The sequence below is a fragment of the Diabrotica virgifera genome, chromosome 1 (genome assembly GCF_917563875.1).
Source record: "Diabrotica virgifera virgifera chromosome 1, PGI_DIABVI_V3a".
Lineage (NCBI taxonomy): Eukaryota > Metazoa > Arthropoda > Insecta > Coleoptera > Chrysomelidae > Diabrotica > Diabrotica virgifera.
In genome coordinates this window covers 97,130,896-97,155,703 of record NC_065443.1, presented here as the reverse complement: position 1 = coordinate 97,155,703, position 24,808 = coordinate 97,130,896, and the positions used below count along the sequence as shown (strand labels likewise).

Here is a 24,808-nt window from a genome sequence, read left to right as displayed (position 1 = left end):
ATATTTCACAAACAATAATAAAATTAATTTGATTTTTGTGGAATTAAAATATTAAAATACAACAAAATATAGAGTAAGAAAATAATATATTAGATGATGATTGGAAGAAATTTTGGTGGAAATCAACTTGTGTGAATTGAACACCGCTGTCCTGCGCGTAGCACCAAAAATTATTGTTTATTTCAAAAATTTTCTGACGCCGTGGTAATTAATCGATTTTAATTTTGAAAATTGCAAATGAAAGGTACAGTACACTTCTATAAGTAAAAAAAGTGTTCAACTTGCTATCTGCTTTATTTTCAGTCCTGTAATATTTTGAAGAAATGAATTTTTTTTTGCGAAAGCTGGATTGCAAAATTTATTTTGCAAAATCTATTGAACCGATCTTAATGAAATTTACAGTATTGTTTTACTGTGTCACAAAGTTTTTTTGGGTGAAATATGAAGGTCCTAAGTGTAGCATAAATGGTTGAAAAACGTAAAATGCCAATACTTGTTTTTGTATGGCTTTTTCGCAATTATTGCTATTTTGCAACTAGGGTGACTATTTTTTAAATTTTTAACCAATTCTATATTGTAGGAAATTTAATTACGCAACTTTTATGTTAGTACAACTTTTCTCGAAAATGAATACTTTTAAAGTTATAACCAAAAAACGAAGAAAAAAATCGAATTTTTGCTTAAATTTTTGACATTTTGATTATTTAAACAATGTTCCGGACCTTTTTGAGAGAGAGGATAACTCAAATATTATTATTTGATTTATTTTCAAGCAATTTCTGCAAAAAAATTGAGTCACCTCTCAACGTCCATCTCAAAACAGATGCGCCCTAGACTAATAGGCCTGTAGAAGCCTGAATGTAGTGAGGTTGACGTTCCGTCAAGAGCTTATCAGTAACGTACCACCGGCCGTTTAAATAGCAAATCATATTTAGAATCCACAATCCTGTTAAAAAAATTAATCTCGTCAATAATAATATTATAATTTGCCCAAAAAATGTAAAAAATATGGTAAAGCTCTATTTTACACCATCCGTAATCCGGAAGCGTTGATTTTAGAACAATTATTATGCATCGGACCTTTTTCGTTTCAAATTTAATGTAGAACATTTTTTTATAAAATATTGTTCACGCTAAACCGCTTACGTTTTGGAAATATTGACGAAAAACGTAAAAACTACTAATTTACCGAATTCTCCCCTCCCTCTCCCCCCATACCCGACGCTTAAAATGGTGTGACCTTTTACTGACCAATATGTGGACCATATAGAACAATTTGGTGTTAGAGGAAAACTTTTATTTTGGATGACGGGGTTACGCCTTTTTTGGACCAATAATATGTACTATACGACCTCCGTAACTTTGGAATCGTTCGTTTTAGAAGGATTATGAATACAACCTTTTTTGTTTAGAATTCAATGTAGTGTATCAAAATCAAAGTATCAAAATAGTGTAACTTTTTACTGAACAATATGTGGACCATATAGAACAATTTGGTGTCGGAGAAAATCTTTTACTTTGGATGTCTGGGTTATGCCTTCTTTTGGAACAATTGTATCATACTAATTGCGTACATGTTCATACACATCATACATTTTTGTCAACATTTTTTAAATAATAAACTACTGGCCTAATAACTAAAAACAGTTTAAACTTTTTGTTAAGCCTCTGGGCCCTAGGTAAATTATTTCTTGGAACTCAGTTTTCGTTTCTTCCTAGTACCTGTACAAAATACCAAATTAAGGTAAGTATTTTTACAATATAATTACAACACATATTGTTTAACGATTGAAAAACAAAATACATATATTTTCCACTATTAATATTTACCTAATCAAATAATTTTTATTATCTCATTTGACAGTAAATATTCGTAAGTATTTAAATATAATTTTACCGGTCTTAATTATTTTGTTTGATTTTATATTTAAAAAAACTTCTTCAGTTTTATTTTAACACATTTGTGGGCTATTTTAATTATTAATGAAATGGTTCATGGTTCCTATTTCATGAAATATCATATCGATTATAAAGTGAGATTGATTGAAGGTCATGTTGGATTTGTGAATGCAAAACTGCACGTTTTAATAATAGTCCAGGGCGCATCTGTTTGAGATGGACGTTGAGAGGTGACACAAATTTTTTTGCAGAAATTGCTTGAAAATAAATTAAATAATAATATTTGAGTTATCGTCCCTCTCAAAAAGGTCCGGAACATTGTTTAAATAATCAAAATGTCAAAAAATTAATGAAAAATTCGATTTTTTTTTTCGCTTTTTGGTTATAACTGTAAAAATATTCATTTTCGAGAAAAGTTTTACTAACATAAAAGTTGCGTAATTAAATTTCCTACAATATAGAATTGGTAAAAAATTTTAAAAATAGTCACCCTTGTTGCAAAATAGCAATAATTGCGAAAAAACAGTACAAAAACAAGTATTCGCATTTTACGTTTGTCCACTATTTATGCTATACTTAGGACCTTCATATTTCACCCAGAAAAACTTTATGATACAGTAAAACAATACTGTAAATTTTATTAAGATCGGTTCAGTAGATTTTGCAAAATAAATTTTGCAATCCAGCTTTCGCAAAAAAAATTCATCTTTTCAAAATGTTACAGGACTGAAAATAAAGCAGATAGCAAGTTGAAATTTTTTTGCTTATAGAAGTGTACTGTACCTTTCATTTGCAATTTGCAAAATTAAAATCGATTAACTACCACGGCGTCAGGAAATTTTTTAAATAAACATTAATTTTTGGTGCTACGCGCAGGACAGCGGTGTTCGATTCACACAAGTTGATTTCCACCAAAATTTCTTCTAATCTTTATCTAATATATTATTTTCTTACTCTATATTTTGTTGTATTTTAATATTTTAATTCCACAAAAATCAAACTAATTTTATTATTGTTTATGAAATATTGTTTAAACAATTGCATTTATGTTTAAAAATAATAAACTTTTATTCTCTAAATTAAAATATATAAACAATAAAGTTTTTGCTAATAAAAGTGTTATTTCAAAGGATATATGTGTTTTTATTTGCAATAAACAAATTTATTTATTTATACCGAAATGTAATAAAAATTAAAATGTATCAATCATTATCAAAGGTCATTGGAATGCCCAATAAGAGCAAACTATCCGCTGTCCTGCGCGTAGCACCAATAATGAATGTTTATTTAAAAAAATGCCTGACGCCGTGGTAGTTAATCGATTTTAATTTTGCAAAATTGCAAATGAAAGGTACAGTACACTTCTATACGCAAAAAAAAATTCAACTTGTTCTCTGCTTTATTTTCAGTCCTGTAACATTTTGAAAAAATGAATTTTTTTTGCGAAAGCTGGATTGCAAAATTTATTTTGCAAAATTTATTAAACCGATCTTAATGAAATTTACAGTATTATTTTACTGTATCATACAGTTTTTCCGGGTAAAATATGAAGGTCCGTAGTGTAGCACAAATGGTCGAAAAACGTAAAATGCGAATACTTGTTTTTGTATGTTTTTTTCGCAGTTATTGCTATTTTGCAACAAGGGTGACTATTTTTTAAATTCTTAACCAATTCTATATTGTAGGAAATTTAAATAGACAACTTTTATGTTGGTACAACTTTTCTCGGAAATGAATACTTTATAAGTTATAATGAAAAAACCAAGAAAAAAATCGAATTTTTCCTTCATTTTTTGAGATTTTGATTATTTAAACAATGTTCCGGACCTTTTTGAGAGGGACGATAACGCAAATATTATTATTTGATTTATTTTCAAGCAATTTGTGCAAAAAAATTTGAGTCACCTCTCAACGTCCAAATGTGCTAATATTTTTACAGATGAGCCCTGGTCTATAATAGTTAAATCACTTTTCCAGTCACTCCAATTTTAAAGAAACTTCTTTTTGTTAATCTTTATTTTTAAATCATAAATAAAAAATACAGATTAGGGCTTTTTTATCAGTTATTGTGGACATTGGTTATATTTAGATAAATAAACTGCTCGTCAAAAGTTAGGTATATAGAAAATTATGCTGATTTTCATAGTTGATTTTTTCGCGAACAGACGGATTCCGCTATTTTTTTTATTTTAGCCTCTTCTTTAGTATTTACACAGTTGTGCAAAGGTTTACTCAAACTTATTTTTTGTGCTTATACCGGGGGAAAGAAAAAAATATGTTTTTCTGGTGTTTGAGACACCCTGTAGGGAGAACGAGATATAAATGTGAGTATACATCAGAATAATATTGTAGTCTTGTGTTTTGTGAACATGCTGTTGTTTTAATGTCCCTGATATCTTTAGAAACAAAAAAAATAGACGGTTTTGTAATTTAACATGTGTTTTCACCGAAACAAAAGTTTGAGACACCTTGTAGGGAGAAAAAGGCACAAAGGTGAGTATACCCCGATATTATGTTGTAGTCTCATATTTTTTGAATATTTAATTTTTTTAGTTTCTCTGATATCTTTAATAACAAAGAAACTAGACGGTATTACTCTTTAATATGTTTTCTATGTTTCATATGTGTGATGTGATGCATGTCGTCAGTTAAAACACATACTAAGGAGTAATATCGTCTAGTTTCTTTGTTATTAAAGATATCAGAGAAATTAAAAAAATAAAATATTTACAAAATGTGAGACTACAACAAAATATCGAGATATACTCACCTTTATGCCTTATTCTCCCTACAAGGTGTCTCAAACTTTTGTTTCGGTTAAAACACATGTTAAATTACAAAACCGTCTATTTTTTTATTTCTAAAGATATCAGGGACATTCAAAAAAAATGTTCACAAAACATAAGACTACAATACGATTTCGATATATGCTCCCATTTGTACCTCGTCCTCCCTACAGGGCGTCTCAAACTTAACATAAGAAAAACATTTCTTTTCTTCCACCCGGTATAAGTACAAAAAAAAGTTTGAGTAAACCTTTGCATAACTGTGTAAATACTAAAGAAAAGTCTAAAATAGTAAAAAAAATTAGCGGAATCCGTTAATCTGTTCACGAAAAAATCTACTATAAAAATTTAGCAGAATTTTCTATATCCCTAACTTTTGACGAGCAGTTTATTTAACTTCTATTACAGTACACACACTTTGTGTTTAGAAAATCGCCCTGTGATTTTTATGAATATAAAGGCCTTTAATATTGATGTTCGTAGAAATTTAACTTATTTTACTAACAAAAACAATTATTGTAGTTGCAAAATGCTGATAGGAATTCTTTTTTATGTAGTAATATACTAATAGTAGCTTAGTTTACAATATTCCTCCATTTCTGTTACTTTGTTTTCGAGTTTTCTTTCCAATTGCTTATTTTGACGTACCTTAGATCATCATTAACTTCATGTCTCCATAATATGGTCCTAGGACTTCCTTTATCATTTTTTGTCACCTACTGTAGCACTTGTCAAGATTTTTGGCATTCTATCTTGGGCGTTTATTGAACATCTCCTGACCATTTAAGTCTTTGTGGTCTTACTAATATAGTTATATTAGACTCCTTATATAATGTTTCTAACTTCTTGTTTGTTTGTTCTTTCGTGTCTACTGATTGTGTATCATTTTTCTGCCAAATATCCTTAGAAGTATTTTTCCCATACTTGTAACATTGATCGCTCAGGTTTTGTCATAGTCCAGGTTTCTGAGGAATACGTAACTATTGGTCTTACAGTTGTATATGTTGGTTTACCAGAAGAAAATATTCTTCTCCTACCTCTTTATAAGCAATCCTGCTTGTTCATTGGCGCATTGGTACCTCTATGGAAGGTTGTCACTCCACTTTTTGCGCGGTCAGCCGATACTTCTTATACCGATTGGCAATTTATCTCTTGCTATTTGGACAACACGTTTCTTTCCATTCTGCTTATGTGGTTATTCTATTCTGTTTTCCATTTAGTGTCCTTTCGTTTATACATTGTACGTTACATTCTCTTCTAACGCCTTCACTGCTCTTTCGATCGCTCAACGCATTTTCAGCAATTCTTCTCAGTATTCTCATCTCTTCCATTCCTAGTATAAACCAAGAGGCAGCGCTAAAAAATCTATTTGAATTTACTAAAGCTAGATTTTTCACAGTTGATTACTGTGAGTGTGTAGAGAAACATACTGCGGTCGGTCAAGCGAAACGTAGAACAGGGGTTACTGAGAGGGTATCAAAGTTGCTTTCCTACGAAGGTAATTATTTCCATTTACTAAGGCTGAAAATCAGTACACACATTCTAAATTAAATATAAATAAAAGTTATTATAGTCGGTCAGCTGTATGACGGGACAGAGCCGGTCGGTCGGCCCCAATATTCCATTGAGGAAATGAAGCATTTTGGCTCGCAATTTTTTCGTCCATCGTGGATTTACTTGAAATTTTCACAGAAGGTAGGGAACAATCCAAGGATCATTTTGTATATCATGCCGCTATCATACGCTAAAACCTTGGGGTTGGTTGTCTTCCATCTCGGGGTGGAAATTTTTTATTACATTTTAACCATGTAATTCGATGTAAAAAGTGATTCTAAGAAAAAAACGTTTTTTACATTTTCTTCGTAAAACTAATATTTTTCGAGTTATTTGCGCTTGAAAATAACAGTTTTTCGACGAAAAAATCGACTTTTTTAGAGGGTTTTTTGAGAATACCTCGAAAAATATGCATTTAATCAAAAAAACTGTAAATATCGAAATTGTATCTTTTACTAACATAAACCAAATTCTTTTCCTATATTATCTGTAAGACCAATACAAACCGAGATACGGCATGTTAAAGGTTACATTTTTTCGTCAAATGCATAATTTGAAATATTCAAAGCCAAATAATGGGAAAACTTTGCATTTTTCGAGGAAAACTTAAATAACCTTTTTTCAAGTCTACAATTAGACCTTTCAAAAAAAAATAATAAAAAGTTTCTAGCATGAAAATTAGGCGACTTACAAAAAATGTCGGTATCTGCTTTTCTCTACGAAAAAATCCGTGAAAACAACCCCCTAACTACCTTCCTAATTCAAAATTGGTCTTCACCTTTCTGTAGTTCCTTTTATATTTATATTATCAATACACTCAAAGAGTTTGACCTATTTAAAATGCGTAATTTTGGAAAAATTGTATTTTAAAAAAAACTGATTTTTTGCAATTTGGTATTTTTCACCTTTAACTTCAAAATAGCTCCGAAAATACTGAAGATATGAAAAAAATTATAAACTACTAAATTGTAGCTTTTTTAATGACTAAAATTACCCTGTACATAGATTTTCATTACAGTGAATATTAGCCAGATATAGCTGTTTAAAACCTCTATTTACCAGCAAACACCCCCTTATTCGAGCCCTTTAAACCCGCCCCAATTAAAAACTAAGGGGTCTTACGGAATTTAATTTACACAGTCTTATAGCTCTTTAAAAACCCTACAAAATCATTTTTGAGGGGTCTCATTACTGAGAGGGTATCAAAGTTGCCTTCCTACGAAGGTAATTAAATCCATTTACTAAGACTAAAAATCAGTACACAGTGAGATAATATTTTTCCAAAATTAGGCATTTTTAATAGGTCAAACTCCTTGAGTGTATTGATAAATATAAAAGGAACTACAGAAAAGTGAAGACCAATTTTGAATTAGGAAGGTAGTTAGGGGGTTGTTTTCACTGAGTTTTTCGTAGAGAAAATCAGGTACCGACATTTTTTTGATTATTAAAGTTTTCCTCGAAAAATGCAAATTTTTCCGATTATTTGGCTTTAAATATTTCAAATTAGGTATTTGACGAAAAAAGCTAACCTTTAACATGCCGTATCTCGGTTTGTATTGGTCTCAAACATATTATTGGAAAAGAATTTGATTTGAGTTACTAAAAGATACAATTTTGATATCTACAGTTTTTTTTATTAAAGGCATATTTTTCGAGGTATTCTCAAAAAACCCTCTAAAAAAGTCGATTTTTTCGTCGAAAAACTGTTATTTTCAAGCGCAAATAACTCGAAAAATATGAGTTTTAAGAAGAAAATGTAAAAAACGTTTTTTTCTTAGAATCACTTTTTCCATCGAATAACATGGTTAAAATGTAATAAAAAATTTCCACCCCCTGAAATGGGGTGGCAACCACCCCCAAGGTTTTAGCGTATGATAGGGGCATGATATATAAAATGATCCTTGGACTATTCCCTAACTTTTGTGAAAATTTCAAGTAAATCCATGATGGACGAAAAAACCGACTTATATATAACCATTTATGCTACACTTAGGACCTTTATATTTTACCAAGAAAAACTCTATGATATAAGAAAACAAAACTGTGAATTTCATTAAGATCGGTTGAATAGATTTTGCAAAATAAATTTTGAAATCCAGCTTACGCAAAAAAAAATTTATTTTTTCAAAATCTTGCAGGACTAAATATAACGCAGACAGCAAGCTTAATTTTTTGTACATATAGAAATATACAGTACGTCGACTTATACACTACGTCAGGAATTTTTTTAAATACACATTTTTTGGTGCTACGCGCAGAACAGCGGATAGTTTGCTCTGATTGGGCATTCCAGTGACCTTTGATAATGATTAACAAATTTTAATTTTTAGTACATTTCGATATAAATAAATAAATTTGTTTATTGCAAAATAAAAACACATGCTCTGTCCTTTGAAATAACACTTTTTTTGGAAAAATTTTCTTTGTTCATATATTTTAAGTTAGAGAATATAAGTTTATTATTTTTAAACATATGCAACTGTTTAAACAATATTTCACAAACAATGATCAAATTAGTTTGATTTTTGTGGAATTAAAATATTAAAATGCAACAAAATATAGTAGAAGAAAATAATATATTAGATAAAGACTAGAAGAAATTTTGGTGGAAATCAACTTGTGTGAATCGAACAAAGCTGTAGTTAATGGATTTTAATTTTAAAAATTGCAAGTGAAAGGTACGGTATTTTTCTACACGTAAAAGAATTTCAACTTGCTGTCTGCTTTATTTTCAGTCCTGCAACATTTTGAAAAAATGAATTTTTTTGCGAAAGCTAGATTGCAAAATTTATTTTGCAAAATCTATTAAACCGATATTAATGAAGTTTACAGTATTGTTTTACTATATCATATAGTTTTTCTGGGTAAAATATGAAGGTCCTAAGTGTAGTACAAATGGTTGGAAAACGTAAAATGCAAATACTTTTTATGGTTTTTTCGTGATTATTCCTATTTTGCAACAAGGGTGACAATTTTTAAAATTTTTAACCAATGCTATATTGTAGGAAATTTAATTATGCAACTTTTATGTTAGTACAACTTTTCTGGAAAGTGAAAACTTTGAAAGTTATAATAAAAAAACGAAGAAAATAATCGAATTGTTCCTTTATTTTTTGACATTTTGATTATTTAAACAATGTTCCGGACATTTTTGAGTGGGAGGATAACCCAATTATTATTATAGGAGTTAATTGCAAGAAATTTCTGCAAAAAAATATGAGTCACCTCTCAACGTCCACCTCAAAACAGATGCGTCCTGGACTATTTAAACGTTACGTTAGAAGATCTATAAGCCCGAACAATGTACCACCTATTGTTGACTACTGTTTTTATTTGCAAATCTTGCATGTTTAATATTATATACCAATAAACTGAGTTTATTTTTAATTGCTATAATCAATACATCAATAGTTTATAGTTGGTTACAAGAACTGTTTTGTTAAAATCCATATTAAGTCTTATGTACCTTTATACAGGGTGTCCATAAAATCTCCTGAAAAACAAAGACCCGAGATTTCTAAGCTAATTTTAGGACAATTTAACCCAATTCACCTAGTCTGAAAATTCGTTCTAAGGGAGCTAGAGCTCTTTAAAGATGGCGCCTTGTAATAAGTTTTTTTGTATATCTACAGATCTCTTCTATTTAGAATAACGAAAACTGGTACCCCTATTTATCTATTCCATAAATTACGAATTTCTAGTACCAGTCATAGGCGTCCGTTTTGGGTAGGAAAACGGATATTTTATTGCATAACTCTTTTGTTTTTAACTTTTAAGTATTTTTGACATTGGATTATTAAATGTTGAGCTATTATAGTACTCAAAGGCACTCTTACTTTAAGTCGGTAGAATGCACCGTTTTCTAAAAAAATAATCGATTTTAAAAAATTTATTTTTTTATGTTGAAAAAATTTTAATCAAAATGTTAAGAAAAACGGTGTATTTTACCGACTTAAATATTTTACCGACTTAGAGTTACTTTTAGTACTATAATACCTCATAAATTAAAAATCTAGTGTCAAGAATGCTTAAAAATTAAAGACAAAATTAAATTATGCGATAAAATAACCGTTGCCCTACCTAAAACGGACACCTACTACCGGTACTAGGAATTCACAATTGTGAAATCAATTAATCTCTGAAAGATAAATAAACGTACTTTCGATTTTCTAAATATTGTTTTTATTGTAACTTTTTTTTCAGATTCAGAAAACGAAAAATTTTCAAATCGATTTTTCTACAATACGATGTATCCTACCGATTTAAAACAAGAGTACCTTTTAGTACTATAATACCTCACAATTTAATAATCTAGCACCAAAAATGCTTAAAAGGTAAGGACAAAAAAGTTATGCAATAAAATAACCGTTGCCCTACTCAAAACGGAGGCCTGTGACCGGTACTAGAAATTCGCAATTAATGGAATCGATTCATCTCTGAAAGATAAATAGGCGTACCAGTTTTAGTTTTTCTACATAAAAGCGTTCTAGAGGTATTTAACCTTCGTCGGACGGCATAGGTACAAATGTAACTTTTGATTTTTCAAATTGTGATAACTTTTTTTGTTAAAGAGATAGGGACTTGAAATTTTGTGACATTTCTACATTTATCCAGTAGATTACGTCAACCAAATATAACAAAGAAATCTTTATTCAGTTCCCAGCAGGGGGCTTAAATTGTTCCTACCCCGATAAACGACGGCATAGGTACATTTGTACCTTGTATTTTTTTTTAATGAATGTTATTAAATATCAATACATTTTGTATTTAAATGAGTTTATTTGAACCAAAATACAAAAATGAATGTTAGTGTGGATTTTCGCAACACATACATTATACATGTCGTTTTAGACAAAGACTATATGTCGCACATAGATAGAAAACATACTGCAATTTTTCTCGTTTTAGGTTGTTTTTTCCATTCGTTTTGACAAACATGGCAACTTCCGGTTATTGGAGTATATCCACAAATGCTGTGAGATACTTGAGGAAGAGTATCTACAGCAAGACAAAGATCTTTAGAAAGATCATTCAAAAACTTCTTGCGTTGGTCCTTTGCTTTTGTAATGGATGTGCTCTCGATCTCGATATAATGTAGGATGCTAGGCCAGTGACGTCAATCATATTATAAAAAAGGCCAAGAGCCAAAGCAATGTTACACGTTTGACCGTATACTCACCCAGCCTTTTATCTATGGTATCGACATCCCTTAATTTTACTCTAAGACTCAATCATTTCCGGCTACTTCTCCTGTTATATGCATGGACGAGAGTAACACTACTGCTTTGTTTTTCTTGAACAAATAAGAGCATTCATGATTTTATGCAAGATTTGTGGAAAAAATAGCTATTTTCTTGCTTGCTTGCATATTGATGAGTAGAAATCTCTTATTTTTTCTAATTGAGCCCACTAACCTCATGTGACATGAATTCTAGACTTTAACTAGTTCAAAACTGGTAAAAAGTTATCTGTGATAATATTTCGCATAGAATCTTTAGAAAACGTGACCAGATCCAAAACTGTTCTTTCGCCAACATTAAATTGTCGGGAACCATTTGCTGTTTTTCAAATATAAAGGTGAATTTGTATGGGATTTGATGGATTACAAACCCAAAATACCGTGTATAGTGGGTTTGTGAGATATATATTGTGTAAATTGTGTGCGACCTCTAAACGGAAACAGTTGTTCATCTGTGGTTATGTATTTTGATGGTTTGTAGCCTTGGTGCACATTTTTATTCAGCATTGTCCAGGTATCTCGTATGAGTGCAGCCTTATCGGCTTTTTTGCGTTATTGGCGGGTATTTTCGTTGTCAAATCTTATAAATCTTAGCATGAGAAACGATCACGAGACATTTCTGCATGTATTAGTGGCAGACACTTCATATTCCACATTTCTCACAAGTTTTCTTTGTTGATTATATTCTATGTACCTATACTTCTGTTGTCAGCATTTCGGTAAACTAAATTTAGGATCATTATTACTCATGATAATTTTTAAGTATACACGTATTGATAAAAACCAAATAACTAAATGTGGATGAAATCTATTATGTCTCTAATTAAAATATGTACAATACAATTCTGCTCTTCCTAGAATTTGTTTACGGCCACTATTTCCAAGTTTATTGTTGCAGTAGTTTCAATAATTTACGATAGATAACAGGGGTCACTTAAAAGCGGCTTCTAATCTTTGTTTGTAAATCCGTACAAGAACAAATTACCGAATATTATTATTTATTTATTGCAATATTAAACAATTTTTAACCAATTATGCTAGTAATAAATAACATTACCTTAAAACTAACATAGATTTCTCTTTAGATTAAGGAATTTTTAAGAAAATATACAGTATGTCCCTGTAAGTGGTATCCATATGGAAAACTTTTTTATTATTAATTTTACGAAAAAAACTTATTCCTTATAAAAAGCTCTGCATGGTCCAAAACCTAAGATTCAACCATCAAATATCAAATTTTTTGAATATTATACGAGGTATGTCAAAAAGTTTGAATTTCACTCAAGAGTAAAATAGCTTTATTTTTCGTAATATTGGAAATTGCTATTATGAAAAGTTGTTTGCAATTAAAAACTATATTCTAATATGCAATTACATCCTTCTAATTGAAAACAAATTTTTTTGAGAAATTATGGATCTCATTATTTTTTCAGTTATTTCAATGTTGTTCTGAAGCTATTTTCTTGTGGCATTTTTACAATTTTAACTATTTAGAATGGGAAATAAGCCACAATATTATTAAAAAATGATTTTTATTAACGTTTCGACGCCCAAATCGGGTGCCGTTTTGGCGTCGAAACGTTAATAAAAATCATTTTTTAATAATATTGTGGCTTATTTCCCATTCTAAATAGTTAAAACAGTTATTTCAATTCTGATAACTCTTTTATTATTAATTTTACGAAAAAAAGTGATTCTTGATAACAAGTTCTGGATGGTCTAACTAAAACATCTGGATGGTCTTAAAATACAACCATCTTATTTTATCAATTTTATACGAGGTATGTCAAAAAAGATAAATTTAGATCAAAAGTAAAGTACCTTTATAGTTCAAAATATTTTAATTAGAAGGATGTAATTACATACTTAAACATAGTTTTTAATTCTAAATAACTTCTCATAATAACAATTTACGAACCCCCTCCGTGGCTCAGTGCCTGCCTTTAGAGCGCCTGCCTTTGGATCGAAAAAATCCGAAAGGTTGTGGGTTCGAATCTCACCAGGGTCAGAAATTTTTCATTTATTATAAATTAATAAATGAATATAGTTTCTGTCCTTGTGGGATCGGTACTCACTGGAGGGACCGCAGACGTTCGGATACAATTAGCGTCTCTTTGCAAAGACAATGACGTCGACTTTGCAAAGTAACAAGACACTTACTCAACACACACACTACACACGACACTAGGTACCTAACTGTTCAAAATTACCGTACCTACCATGCCAATGGCCAATAGTTGTCGAGGCATTAGCTAAATAAAAAAAAAAACAATTTACGATATTATGAAAAATAAACATATTTTATTCTTGAGCGAAATTCATATTTTTTGACATACCTCGTATAAAATTGATAAAAGACAAAAGATGGTTGTATTTTATATTTAGACCATGCAGAACTTTTTATTAAGAATCATTTTTTTTCGTAAAATTAATAATAAAAGAGTTATCTGAATTAAAATAACTGAAAATAATGTTAATTATCCATAATTTTTCAAAAAAAAAAAAAAAATTAATTAGAAGGATGTAATTGCATAGTAGAATACAGTTTTTAATTTCAAACAACTTTTCATAATAGCAATTTCCAATTTTGTAAAAAATAAAGCTCCTTTACTCTTGAGTGAAATTCAAACTTTTTGACATACCTCGTATAATATTCAAAAAATTTGATATTTGATGGTTAAATCTTAGGTTTTGGACCATGCAGAGCTTTTTATAAAGAATAACTTTTTTTCGTAAAATTAATAATAAAAAAGTTTTCCATATGGATACAACTTACAGGGACATACTGTATAACAAGTACAATTATGTCGTCTGTTACCGGTGTAAAATTATACCGCTCGACAAAGGTTAAAAAACTAATTACAAGACGCCTTCTTTAAGGAGATCTAGGTCTTTAGATATTAAGTATTTTCGGACTAGATAAATTGGATACCCTGTATATTTCGAAATTTAATATTTTGTTTTACTTAATTGGTTTATAAAAACATTATAATCATTAAATTAACCAAAATTGACATTATTACTTAAAAAAATATGTAGTTTATATCTATTTTATCTTTTGTAACCATTGCCTTACGTTAAGATAACTTTAATTTTGTTAAATTTAGGTACCATTGGATAATCCATTCGACACCTTAAACAACAACTAAAGTAAAATGGAGAGTACTAGCAAGGATTTGCGGTTAATGAAAAAGAAACGAAAACTCAAAAAGAAGACCACACGTATTTCGATCAAGGTGAAGAAAACGGTGTCACCTTCCAAAGATCTGATCAAAAAAACGATCCCCCTTCGACAACAAGTACAAGATTCCAAAGATATAGAATGGATTGATGTAGAAAATGACTATGCAAGGAATTTAAAAAAAGTAAGAAGTAGTAGTTCTAAACACAACAGAAAACCTTTTGCAGATATAAAGTCTCCTAAAAAAAGTGTTGTTAAGAAAAAGTTGAGCTTCAGAACTCAAAGTTCTGAATTTGCTAAAAAAGACGATAATAATGATCCAAAAAATGTGAATGATTTTGATAATTTGACCGTAAATAAGCCAGTGGATTCCCAAGATGAAATATCAAATCAAACCGAAATACAGCAAACCAGATTAGAACACATTATTCCGAGTTCAGAAGAAAGCGAAGATCATGATTCCGACGGTGCTCCAGAGATACCCATAAAATCTTACTATATTAAAAATTTGCTAGCTGTTCATATTGATGAACAATTTTCTCCAGTCCAGCAAACACTCGCAGGCACTTCCCAGTTTGTCAAAAGTATACAGCAACAAGTATCTCAAATACCCGTAAATGAAAGAATCCTACCACCGAAATCAAAGTATATTAGAAAATTACAAGAACAAGCTGTAAGAGAAGTTGCTCAGAAGCACATTGACACTGCACACAAAACTGTGAAGGAACAAATACAACCCTCAAAGCCAATTCCAAGAATTCCTCCGGCAGTGCAGTTATTGGGAACTCATCGTTTTTTTCAGCCGCATAAAGTTCCTACTCTAGAGTCTATTCCAACACCAAAAACTGGGGCAGCAGATTCACCCACAAAGCCCGTCAAAATGCCAAAAGAAGAAGAAATCTATGAAAATATAGACATAATCGAGAAACACCGTATTTCAAAAACTAATCGTGATATGGTTATTGAGAAAGGTGAAAATGGGTCTGGAGAAGGAGTGTCTCAGAAACCCACAGACAATGTACAGCAAACTGAGAAGGAAAAAATACAACCCCCAAAACTAATTTTAACACTTCCTCCTGTAATGCAGTTTTTGGGATATCGTAGCCGGTTTTTCCAGCCGCAGAAAGTTCCTGCTACAGAATCTATTCCAGCATCAAAAACTGAGACACCAGCGTCACGCACAGAATCAATTAAAAAGCCAAAAGAAGAAAGCAATTATGAAAATAAAAGTGTAATCGGGAAACACCATATTCCCAAAATTAATCTTGATCTTGTTGCTGAGGAAGATGAAAATGTGTCTGAAGAAGAAGTTCGATCACCAGAAGATTTCAAAATACCAAAGGTTTTAGATCAACAAGCTTCATGGAAGGCATCAATACCTAGCCCTATGGAACCGATCATTGAAGAAACAGAAAGCAGTCCAGAATCTGGCACATCAAGCTCAACACCACCCAAAATGATAAAAAGAGACTTTAATCAAGAACCGTCTACATCAGGTACTAAAAAATTTGTTGAAAAGCCTTGTATGTACTACGGTTTTAGAAGAAGCGGTCGAAACAAGTCGATAGGTAGCTACCCGACAAGACGTTTCCAACGCACAAAACCTTCTGACAGTCAATCTACTTCGGGTGAGGATATTGATCGGGGTCAGATCGGATTGGGGGCAACTGTGCGAAACATATCAAAGAAAAAGAAGGCTCAAATTAATCCAACTAATCCAGGTAGGCAACCTCTCCCAACACTTCCAGAACGTTTGCCTTTAGTTCCTAAATCTACTAGCTCTGACAGTAATAGAAACTCCACTTCTTCGCCATCGTATCCTTCATCGATGAGTTCAAGAGAATACCAGGAAATGGATTTTGATGACGAACCTGAAGAAGTATTGGTGCAAAATAGGTCACAATTTAACTGCAAGTGTTGGTTTCTATACTTATTATTAATTATTGGCTTATTCGGCCTTTTAATAGGAGTATATCAGCGAACCTTATCCACTAATTAGGCGAAAGAAAACTGCTTTAAATATGATTTATTTTAATGACAATATGTAATGTATCGTCGCAACATCAACATTGTGATTAATTCGGAGTCGTCTAATAATCGATGCTGCTTTTCTAGTTAGAAAGTCCAGGAATATATGATCAGTAAACGGTTGTGGCTGATAAAGAGTTGTTTTGATCTGTTGCCAGGTATCCCCTCTCCTGACTTTTTCAAAATGATTTTGAGATCCCTAGCTAGTGGAATTGTGGCTATCTCACTCTTAAGGTTCGTATCTTCTTTGACAAAATGATCTGTTATTTCATTGCCAGGAATTTCACTATGAGAAGGTCATATGGGAGAGACTGTTACATCTTGAGCAAAGTGATTTTGGTAGATGTCATGAATTTCTTGAACCAATGGGTGGTCCATGAATATTGTATTGATTGAACGGATAGATGTAAAGCACACTTTCGTTAGATATGTACTGTCCCCGGGATTCTGAGTATGCGATGGTATCACCACAACTCGAACGGTTCTAATTTATTCAGATTTTTTTTTTGTTGTTTACGTTTCACATCCATAAAACAAAGCGTACCAGACGTAGTAATCCAATTAGTCCAGAAAGCCACTGCGCATCCGCTAGGAAAAATATTCTAATTCGGATTTTTTGCACAATCTTACTCAAAAAGGACCCTTTTAACAAATTTGCATGTTGCCAGGACCAAAAGGTGGTCAAACATTTTTTAAACGTTTTTTTTGTTTTTTTCCTAAAATTATTTTTATTGCATGGAGCAAAATTTTTTTGTATTTTTTGGATCATTCCAAACAGAAAAGGTGTTTAGTGACTTTTCTCTAAAGTTGATAGTTTTTGACATATAAGCGATTAAAAATCGAAAAATTGCGAAATCGGCCATTTTTAACCCTCAAAAACTATGTGAAATACTGAAAATTTGAATGTTGCCGAGGTAGGTAGATATTCTTTAAACATCAACTGATGAAATTTTGAAGAGTTTTTTGCAATACAATATCAAAAACCCCTTTGATTTTCATTGCCAATCAAGCGTGCGCGACACTATTTTCCACCGTTGCATGTGTATACAGTATGGTGCAAATGAAAGGAATAAATTCGTTATTTCGTAAACCGGTGACTTTAAGGAAAAATCCCAAAACAGGTCGGTTTTATTTTTAAGTTATGATATTGTGGCATATATAGTATATTAGTGACGTCATTCATCTGGGCGTGATGACGTAATCGATGATTTTTTTAAATGAGAATACGGGTCGTGTGCTGGCTCATTTGAAAGGTTCTTCAATTCTCTATTCAGTAATATAAACATGTACATAATTATTTATACAGGGTGTCAAAAAATTTTTATTAAATTAAATCATTTGGCAAACTGACAAAAAATTAATTTATTATACACCCTGTATAAATAATTATGTAAATTTTAATATTACTGAATAGAGAATTGAAGAACCTTTCAAATGAGCTAGCACACGACCCCTATTCTTATTTAAAAAAAAACCATCGATTACGTCATCACGCCCAGATGGATGATGTCACTAATATACCATATGCAACAATATCATAACTTAAAAATGAAAATCGACTTGTTTCGGGATTTTTCCTTAAAGTCGCCGGTTTACGAAATAACGAATTTATTCCTTTTATTTGCACCATACTGCATACACATGCAACGGTGGAAAATAGTGTCGCGCACGCTTGATTAGCAATTAAAAAACAAAGGAGTTCTGAATATTATATTGCAAAAAACTCTTCCGGATTTCATCAATCGATGTTTATAGAATATCTACCTACCTTGGCAACATTCAAATTTTCAGTTTTTCACATAGTTTTTGAGGATTAAAAATGGCCTATTTCGCAATTTTTCAATTTTTAATCGCTTATATGTCAAAAACTATCAACTTTAGAGAAAAGTCACTAAAGACCTTTTCTGTTTGGAATGATCCAAAAAACCTAAAAAAATTTGTTCCATGCAAAAAAAATAATTTTAGGAAAAAACAAAAAAAAACGTTTAAAAAATTTTTGACCAAATATTGGTCCTGGCAACATGCAAATTTGTTAAAAGGGGTCCTTTTTGAGTAAGATTGTGCAAAAAATCCGAATTAGAATATTTTTCCTAGCGGATGCGCAATGGCTTTCTGGACTAAATACTGTTAGACGTGTGGTCAATGGCAGACTTCGACTGCCCAATACAGAACACCAGTTATAAAGCTTTTTCGGGCAAGTTTTATTGGGGTCTTTATTTTCTCGTCACCTTTAATCCCACAGTCAGTACAGCTACCCAAATATCTTAAGTGTTCCACCCTTTCCAAAATTTTGTAATCTGACCACCATCCGTTTCGTTTTGTTTGTGTTGTAATATTGATTGTTAAGCTCCTTTCAGTGTATTCGTTATTTACAGCATTCAATACGGTTTGAAGGCTTTCTATACTCTCTGCCATTGTGGCGTTGTCATCTGCGTATCTGATTAATAATTTTGAAACCGATTTTAACACTTGACTTCAATGATAATAATTTGCCATTTAGAACATTGACATCAGCCGAATTGACCATTACATGGCTTATTGTTTTGTAGAACAGCAACTATCGACAAATCCACAAAGGATTTGTGGAGCCATGTCTCAACGAGCGGCTCAAATATTTTCGTGACTTACTATACTGTTTCCATGACTCAAGATAGGAATAATTAATTTTTAGAAAACTTGTGGCTGTCATTCTTTCACATTAAGCCCTTCAGATCCAATAACTAATATAAAACCCTTCACTTATTAAATCCACAAAGATAAGAAATATTTTCCTCGTGTTGGCTGTATACCATCAATCACAAAAATTGGAAAAAAATCCTTTGTAATTACAGAACGTTTACAACAGAATATTACAGAACGTTTTCGACTTTATAAAAAATCATCATCAGTGTTAAAACAGGTTGAATGCCAGCTGAGCCACCAAAGAAGTATTAGAGTAAGAACCCTTTAAATACTATATAGTTGCATTAAAGGTGCATACTTAAATAAAACTCCTTAGGATGGATACATACTAAACAGAATAATGCCCTTAGGTAAGGGATGGACCTTCCCCAACATTATAATGATTAAATCATTGATTTGCCATTAAATCATTGTAATGTAAACAACTCAATTTACATCCCATGTGCTGGGAAGGTACATACCTTACCTAAGGGCATTATTATGTTTAATATGTATCCATCCTAAGGAGTTTTATTTAGGTATGCACCTTTAATGCAACTATATAATATTTAAAGGGTTTTTACCCTAATATTTCTTTTGGTGGCTCAGCTGGCATCGAACCTGTTTTAACACTGATGATGATTTTTAATAAAAATCGAAAAAGTTTTGTGATGTAGCTCTTAAAAGGATTTTTAATAAAAAAAATGTATACCTTTTATAAACGATTTTTTTCCAATTTTTGTTCATTTATTACTTCCTCTCAATATTCGTATTATTTACTGTATTTTGTGTTTTCTAGGTATTCCTATGCAAATATTTTTGACGGTATAATCATGTTTAACTCATATTTCGACCATTATTTAAAATCAATAATCAAATATGTACCTACAGTGTAATTCGCTATATTTTGACCCCCCTGTAAACTGCTTTATTTACAGAATTAGAAAAAAATGTAAAATATAAAAGTTACACGATATTTTATGTAGTTTTCGAAAATGATAGTAGAAAAATAAAGACGGTGCAAACAAAATGTTAAATTTGTCAATTTAATGGAACACCCTGTATATGGTTACACATTTGAATAGAACGTTGTGTAACGAACATTTCCATATAACGCTTGATGGGCCTATCTGGAAGAATAAGTGAGATACTAGATATTTTGAATAAATCTAAATGAATAAATATTATACCGGGTGTCCACTTATATTTTCCCCCATTTTAACTGCCTATACCTTCTGAACGGTTAAAGATAGAAATATGCGGTTTTCGCTGAAATGTTTCATTTTAGTAAAAGTTTTGTCTGAATGGATTGAATTTTTTATATCGCTTTCAACTACGAAAAGAAAAATGGCGGATTTTTGAAAAAAACGTTGTTGACTTTTTTTTATGGAACACCCAGTATATTTTCTGTAAATTGAAATAAAGGTCATTCACCTATCCAGCGATATAAAATTTTTCAAAATCGGTTGGCAAATCACTGAGTAATTAATTTTTAAGATGAGCGGTGCAACGTGGATATCACATACCTAAATAACATAGCTAAGCAAAATGATATTATTTTATGTGATTTCCACATGGCATCTGTCATTTTAAAAATTATTTGCTCAGTCATTTCACAACCGATTTTTAAAAATTTTATTTCGCTGGATAGGTAAATGACCGTTTTTTCAAGCTACAGAAACATATACTGGGTGTTTCAATAAAAAAAGTCAACAACGTTTTTTTATTCAAAAATCCACCATTTTTTATTTAAAAGTGATATAAAAAATGGTCATTTACCTATCCAACGCTATAAAAAAAATTTAAAATCGGTTGTCAAATGACTGGGCAATTAATTTTTAAAATGAGAGATGCAATGTGGAAATCACATACATAATATTAATTTGCTTAGTTATGTTATTTTAGGTATGTGATATCCACGTTGCACCTCTCATTTTCATAATTAATTACTAAGTGATTTGACAACCGATTTTGAAAAACTTTATATCGCTGGATAGGTGAATGACCTTTCTTTCAATTTACAAAAAAATATACTGGGTGTTCCATTAAAAAAAAGTCAACAACGTTTTTTTCAAAAATCCGCCATTTTTCTATTCGTATTTGAAAGCGATATGAAAAATTCAATCCATTTAGACAAAACTTTTACTAAAATAAAATATTTCAGCGAAAACCGCATATTTCTATCTTGAGCTGTTTAGAAGTTACAGGCAGTTAAAATGGGGGAAAATATAAGTGGACACCCGGTATAATAAATATCATAGTATCTTGCTTATCTATCATAAATATCTAAACAAACTGAAATAAACAACTAGTATCTCCTTCTTCTACCAGATAGACCCATCAAACTCGATATGGAAATGTTCTTTACAGAACGTTATATTCAAATGTGTAACCATATACAGGGTGTTCCATTTAAATTAACAAGTTAACATGTGCGACCATTTTGTTTGCACGTTCTTTGTTTTTCTACTATCATCTTCGAAAATTATATAAAAAAAGTGTGTAACTTTTGTATTTCACATTTTTTTGCAGGGGGGTCAAAATATAATGAATAACCGTGTATATACGTACAAACAAAAAATACACAAATAAATTCATGATTCAGTTATTCAGATAAATCTTTTTACAAAAAAAAAACAAAGCTTGATTACATTTTAAGCCTAGTTCTGGAAATGATGATTTCAAAACTCTGAATATTGATGAGCAGAAATGTAATGGCAATCCACATAATTTTTGTTTTTATTTCGTTGATTACGTAATAGCTGGCTTTTAGAATTTTACTGAAATTGAAAATGTCGCCAAAAGATCCAAATATTTTGTATATAGCATATATATTTGCTATATACGCTATTTGTTAATAGCGTAACCGAATCATTCCAGATATTTTCATCTTTTTGGGAATTAAACGATGGTGTTTTTGCTATATGAAAGCTTGACTGTTTGTAAAACTAGTTTATTACGTTTATTTGTAAAGCATATTTTGTCAATATGCATTAAAATGGTATTTGTTGTTGTTTTATTATTTTTATTAATTAATGTTCACATTCACAATACTTAATTTTTTCTCTTTGGCACGTCTTTTTCTATTTACGAAAAGTCAAAAAACACGTTTCTTATGAAAAAAGCTAGGTTATCAAGTAGAGGTATTGAATATCATTAAACATAATCAATAAACATAATTTTTGCACGATTGATCATTTTTGACTGTTTACCGTGACAGATTTTACGTCAGTAGGTGACATTTACTAGCAACTCGACGGTAAGTAATCCAACTCGACGGTAAGTACTCCAACTCGACGGTAAGTAATTCCCTTACCGTAGAGTTAAAAAAATCTCTTAATTTTAATTTATTTTTTGAAAGAATAAAGAAAACTAACGAATTATTTATTAATATTGAAACTTATGGTACAATTTGTTAAATTATTTAATGAAATCCCACTTGTTTGGGCTGTGGTTTCACTTCTCAACAGAAACTCCTGCAGAATCGCATACATTAGTAGTATCCAACATTTTTCTCTTCAAATACGCGATCAAAGTTGAAAACTTGGAAATATCAATGCCATCATAAAGAAAAGCGGTGGATTTAATCATTGAATATTCTGCCCAGAGGCTTCCAGGAGCTTTCAACTGCATATGTCTTTGAATCAAATATGCCAATAGAGTATTTTCTTCGATTCTTAAATTCTTGCCTTCGCACCATTTTTTAAAACTTTGGTAGGTATTTTGATAACGGATTTTGGATTTTTCGGGAATAATTGCGGAACACCCTTCTTCCCAAGCCCGTTCAATTTCTTCAAATTCACTTTCGCTCATATTTTAATTTATAATAATCAAAATTGTACTTAAAATTATTGACAACTAAATAAAAACTCAATTCTCCATTGTTGTTATGCACCCTAGTTACTACCTAACAACCAAAGTATCTATCTTGATAAAATGAATGAAACTAGTCAATATGACGAAAATGTTTAATTTTATAATTTATAATGGTATCAATCGTGCAAAAAACGTTACAAGCATGTCGAACGTTAAGGGTAACCGATCTCAGACAATAATTGGAGTCGTCGCCCCGCTCCTCCTCCAAACAATTGTCTTCGATCGGTATAAAACCCTTACCGTTCTCCATACTTAATATACTATAAATTCGTCAAAATAAGCAGTAACGACCAAAAATATACATTGCATTTAATTATTGATCTACTGAATACATATTTTAAAGGTGATAGATACCTTTTTTATGGAAAAAGAAGATTTTTGTAAGTACAAAATCAGGTAATTTCAAAGACTCTTTTTGAAGGTTTAAATCTCAAATAAGATAATTTAATACTTCCTGGGTAAAACTATTAGCATATTGATTATTCTTTATACTTATCGTCATGTTAATTAAAAGTGATTTTTAAATTTTTTCTCGGTCATATAATTGCTTTCGACCAAGTTTTGAGAAAAATTGAAGTTATTATAACTTTTTCAAGTATTCTATCTACTTGTTCATTTAGAGTTTTATCATATATCAGACAAAATTATAAAATCATGTCAAGGCAAAAAAATAAGTATTGTGTATTTTATTATGTTTACGTAATAATACAGGGTGAGCCAATGAAAATAGTCCACCTCGATATTTGGCAGTATCTATTAAATTTTAAGGAAATGAGGATACAGACCGATTTTTGTTCTAAGGGGGACACATTTTTACGATGCGCGCATATGTCATTTTTAACCCCCTTCTTTCACTTCACCAACCCCTTAATTTTAAAATAGGGAATATACCATGTGTAACACATCATTAGAAAGGCAATTAGATGGAGTGTTCACACATAATGAATGTCCACGATTTGTTTGGCTTTTTTTCCACCGGCTTTGCAAGAAAAGGCTTAATTCGTTTAAAGTACAACACCTATTAAAAATTATAACTAACGCCTCTGGTTTGTTATATGTCATTTTTTGTCACATCAAAACATGCTGTTCTTCTTGTACACTCTGCGTTTTCAAAAAATATGGAAATAATCTGAATTCGTTCTCCAATAGCATACAAGTATACAATTTTGAAAGTATAGGGCTTTTCACTCCCAGTCATTTGTTTCGAGCTTGTGTAAAATGTCGTATAATCCGTGTATATTAATATTATAGACAGATTATACAACATATGACAGAAGCTCGAAACAAATGACAATCGATGAAAAGCCCTATTGAAAATTACCTAAATTTATTAACTAACCACAATGTTAAACCAACTGTCAGTATCAAATTAGTAATTTTGTTTTTATTTACGTTTGATGTGACAGAAAAATGACATATTAGCAAACCATAGGCATTACGTTTCATGTTTAAGAGGTGTTGTACTTTAAATGAATTGAGACTTTTTTGCAAATACGGTTCAAAAATTTTGAACAATTTGTGTGTCTGAATTCTCCATCTAAATGCCTTTCTAATGAAGTGCGGCATATGGTAGGTATATTCCGT

At 30.9% G+C, this 24,808-nt stretch overlaps 1 protein-coding gene across 1 annotated transcript; it reads left to right on the top strand.

Moving 5' to 3' along the window:
• Nucleotides 1-1,701: 1,701 nt before the first annotated feature.
• On the top strand, nt 1,702-17,314 carry LOC114330814 (uncharacterized). The gene is made up of 2 exons (XM_028280228.2): nt 1,702-1,744; nt 14,586-17,314. Exon 2 carries the CDS (start codon nt 14,634-14,636, stop codon nt 16,656-16,658), a length of 2,025 nt encoding a protein of 674 aa, XP_028136029.2. The 5' UTR covers nt 1,702-1,744; nt 14,586-14,633; the 3' UTR covers nt 16,659-17,314.
• The last annotated feature ends 7,494 nt before the right edge of the window (nt 17,315-24,808 follow it).

Bases quoted from the DNA above. Each gene is read 5' to 3' on its own strand.
- LOC114330814 (XM_028280228.2), top strand. From the start codon at position 14,634: ATGGAGAGTACTAGCAAGGATTTGCGGTTAATGAAAAAGAAACGAAAA.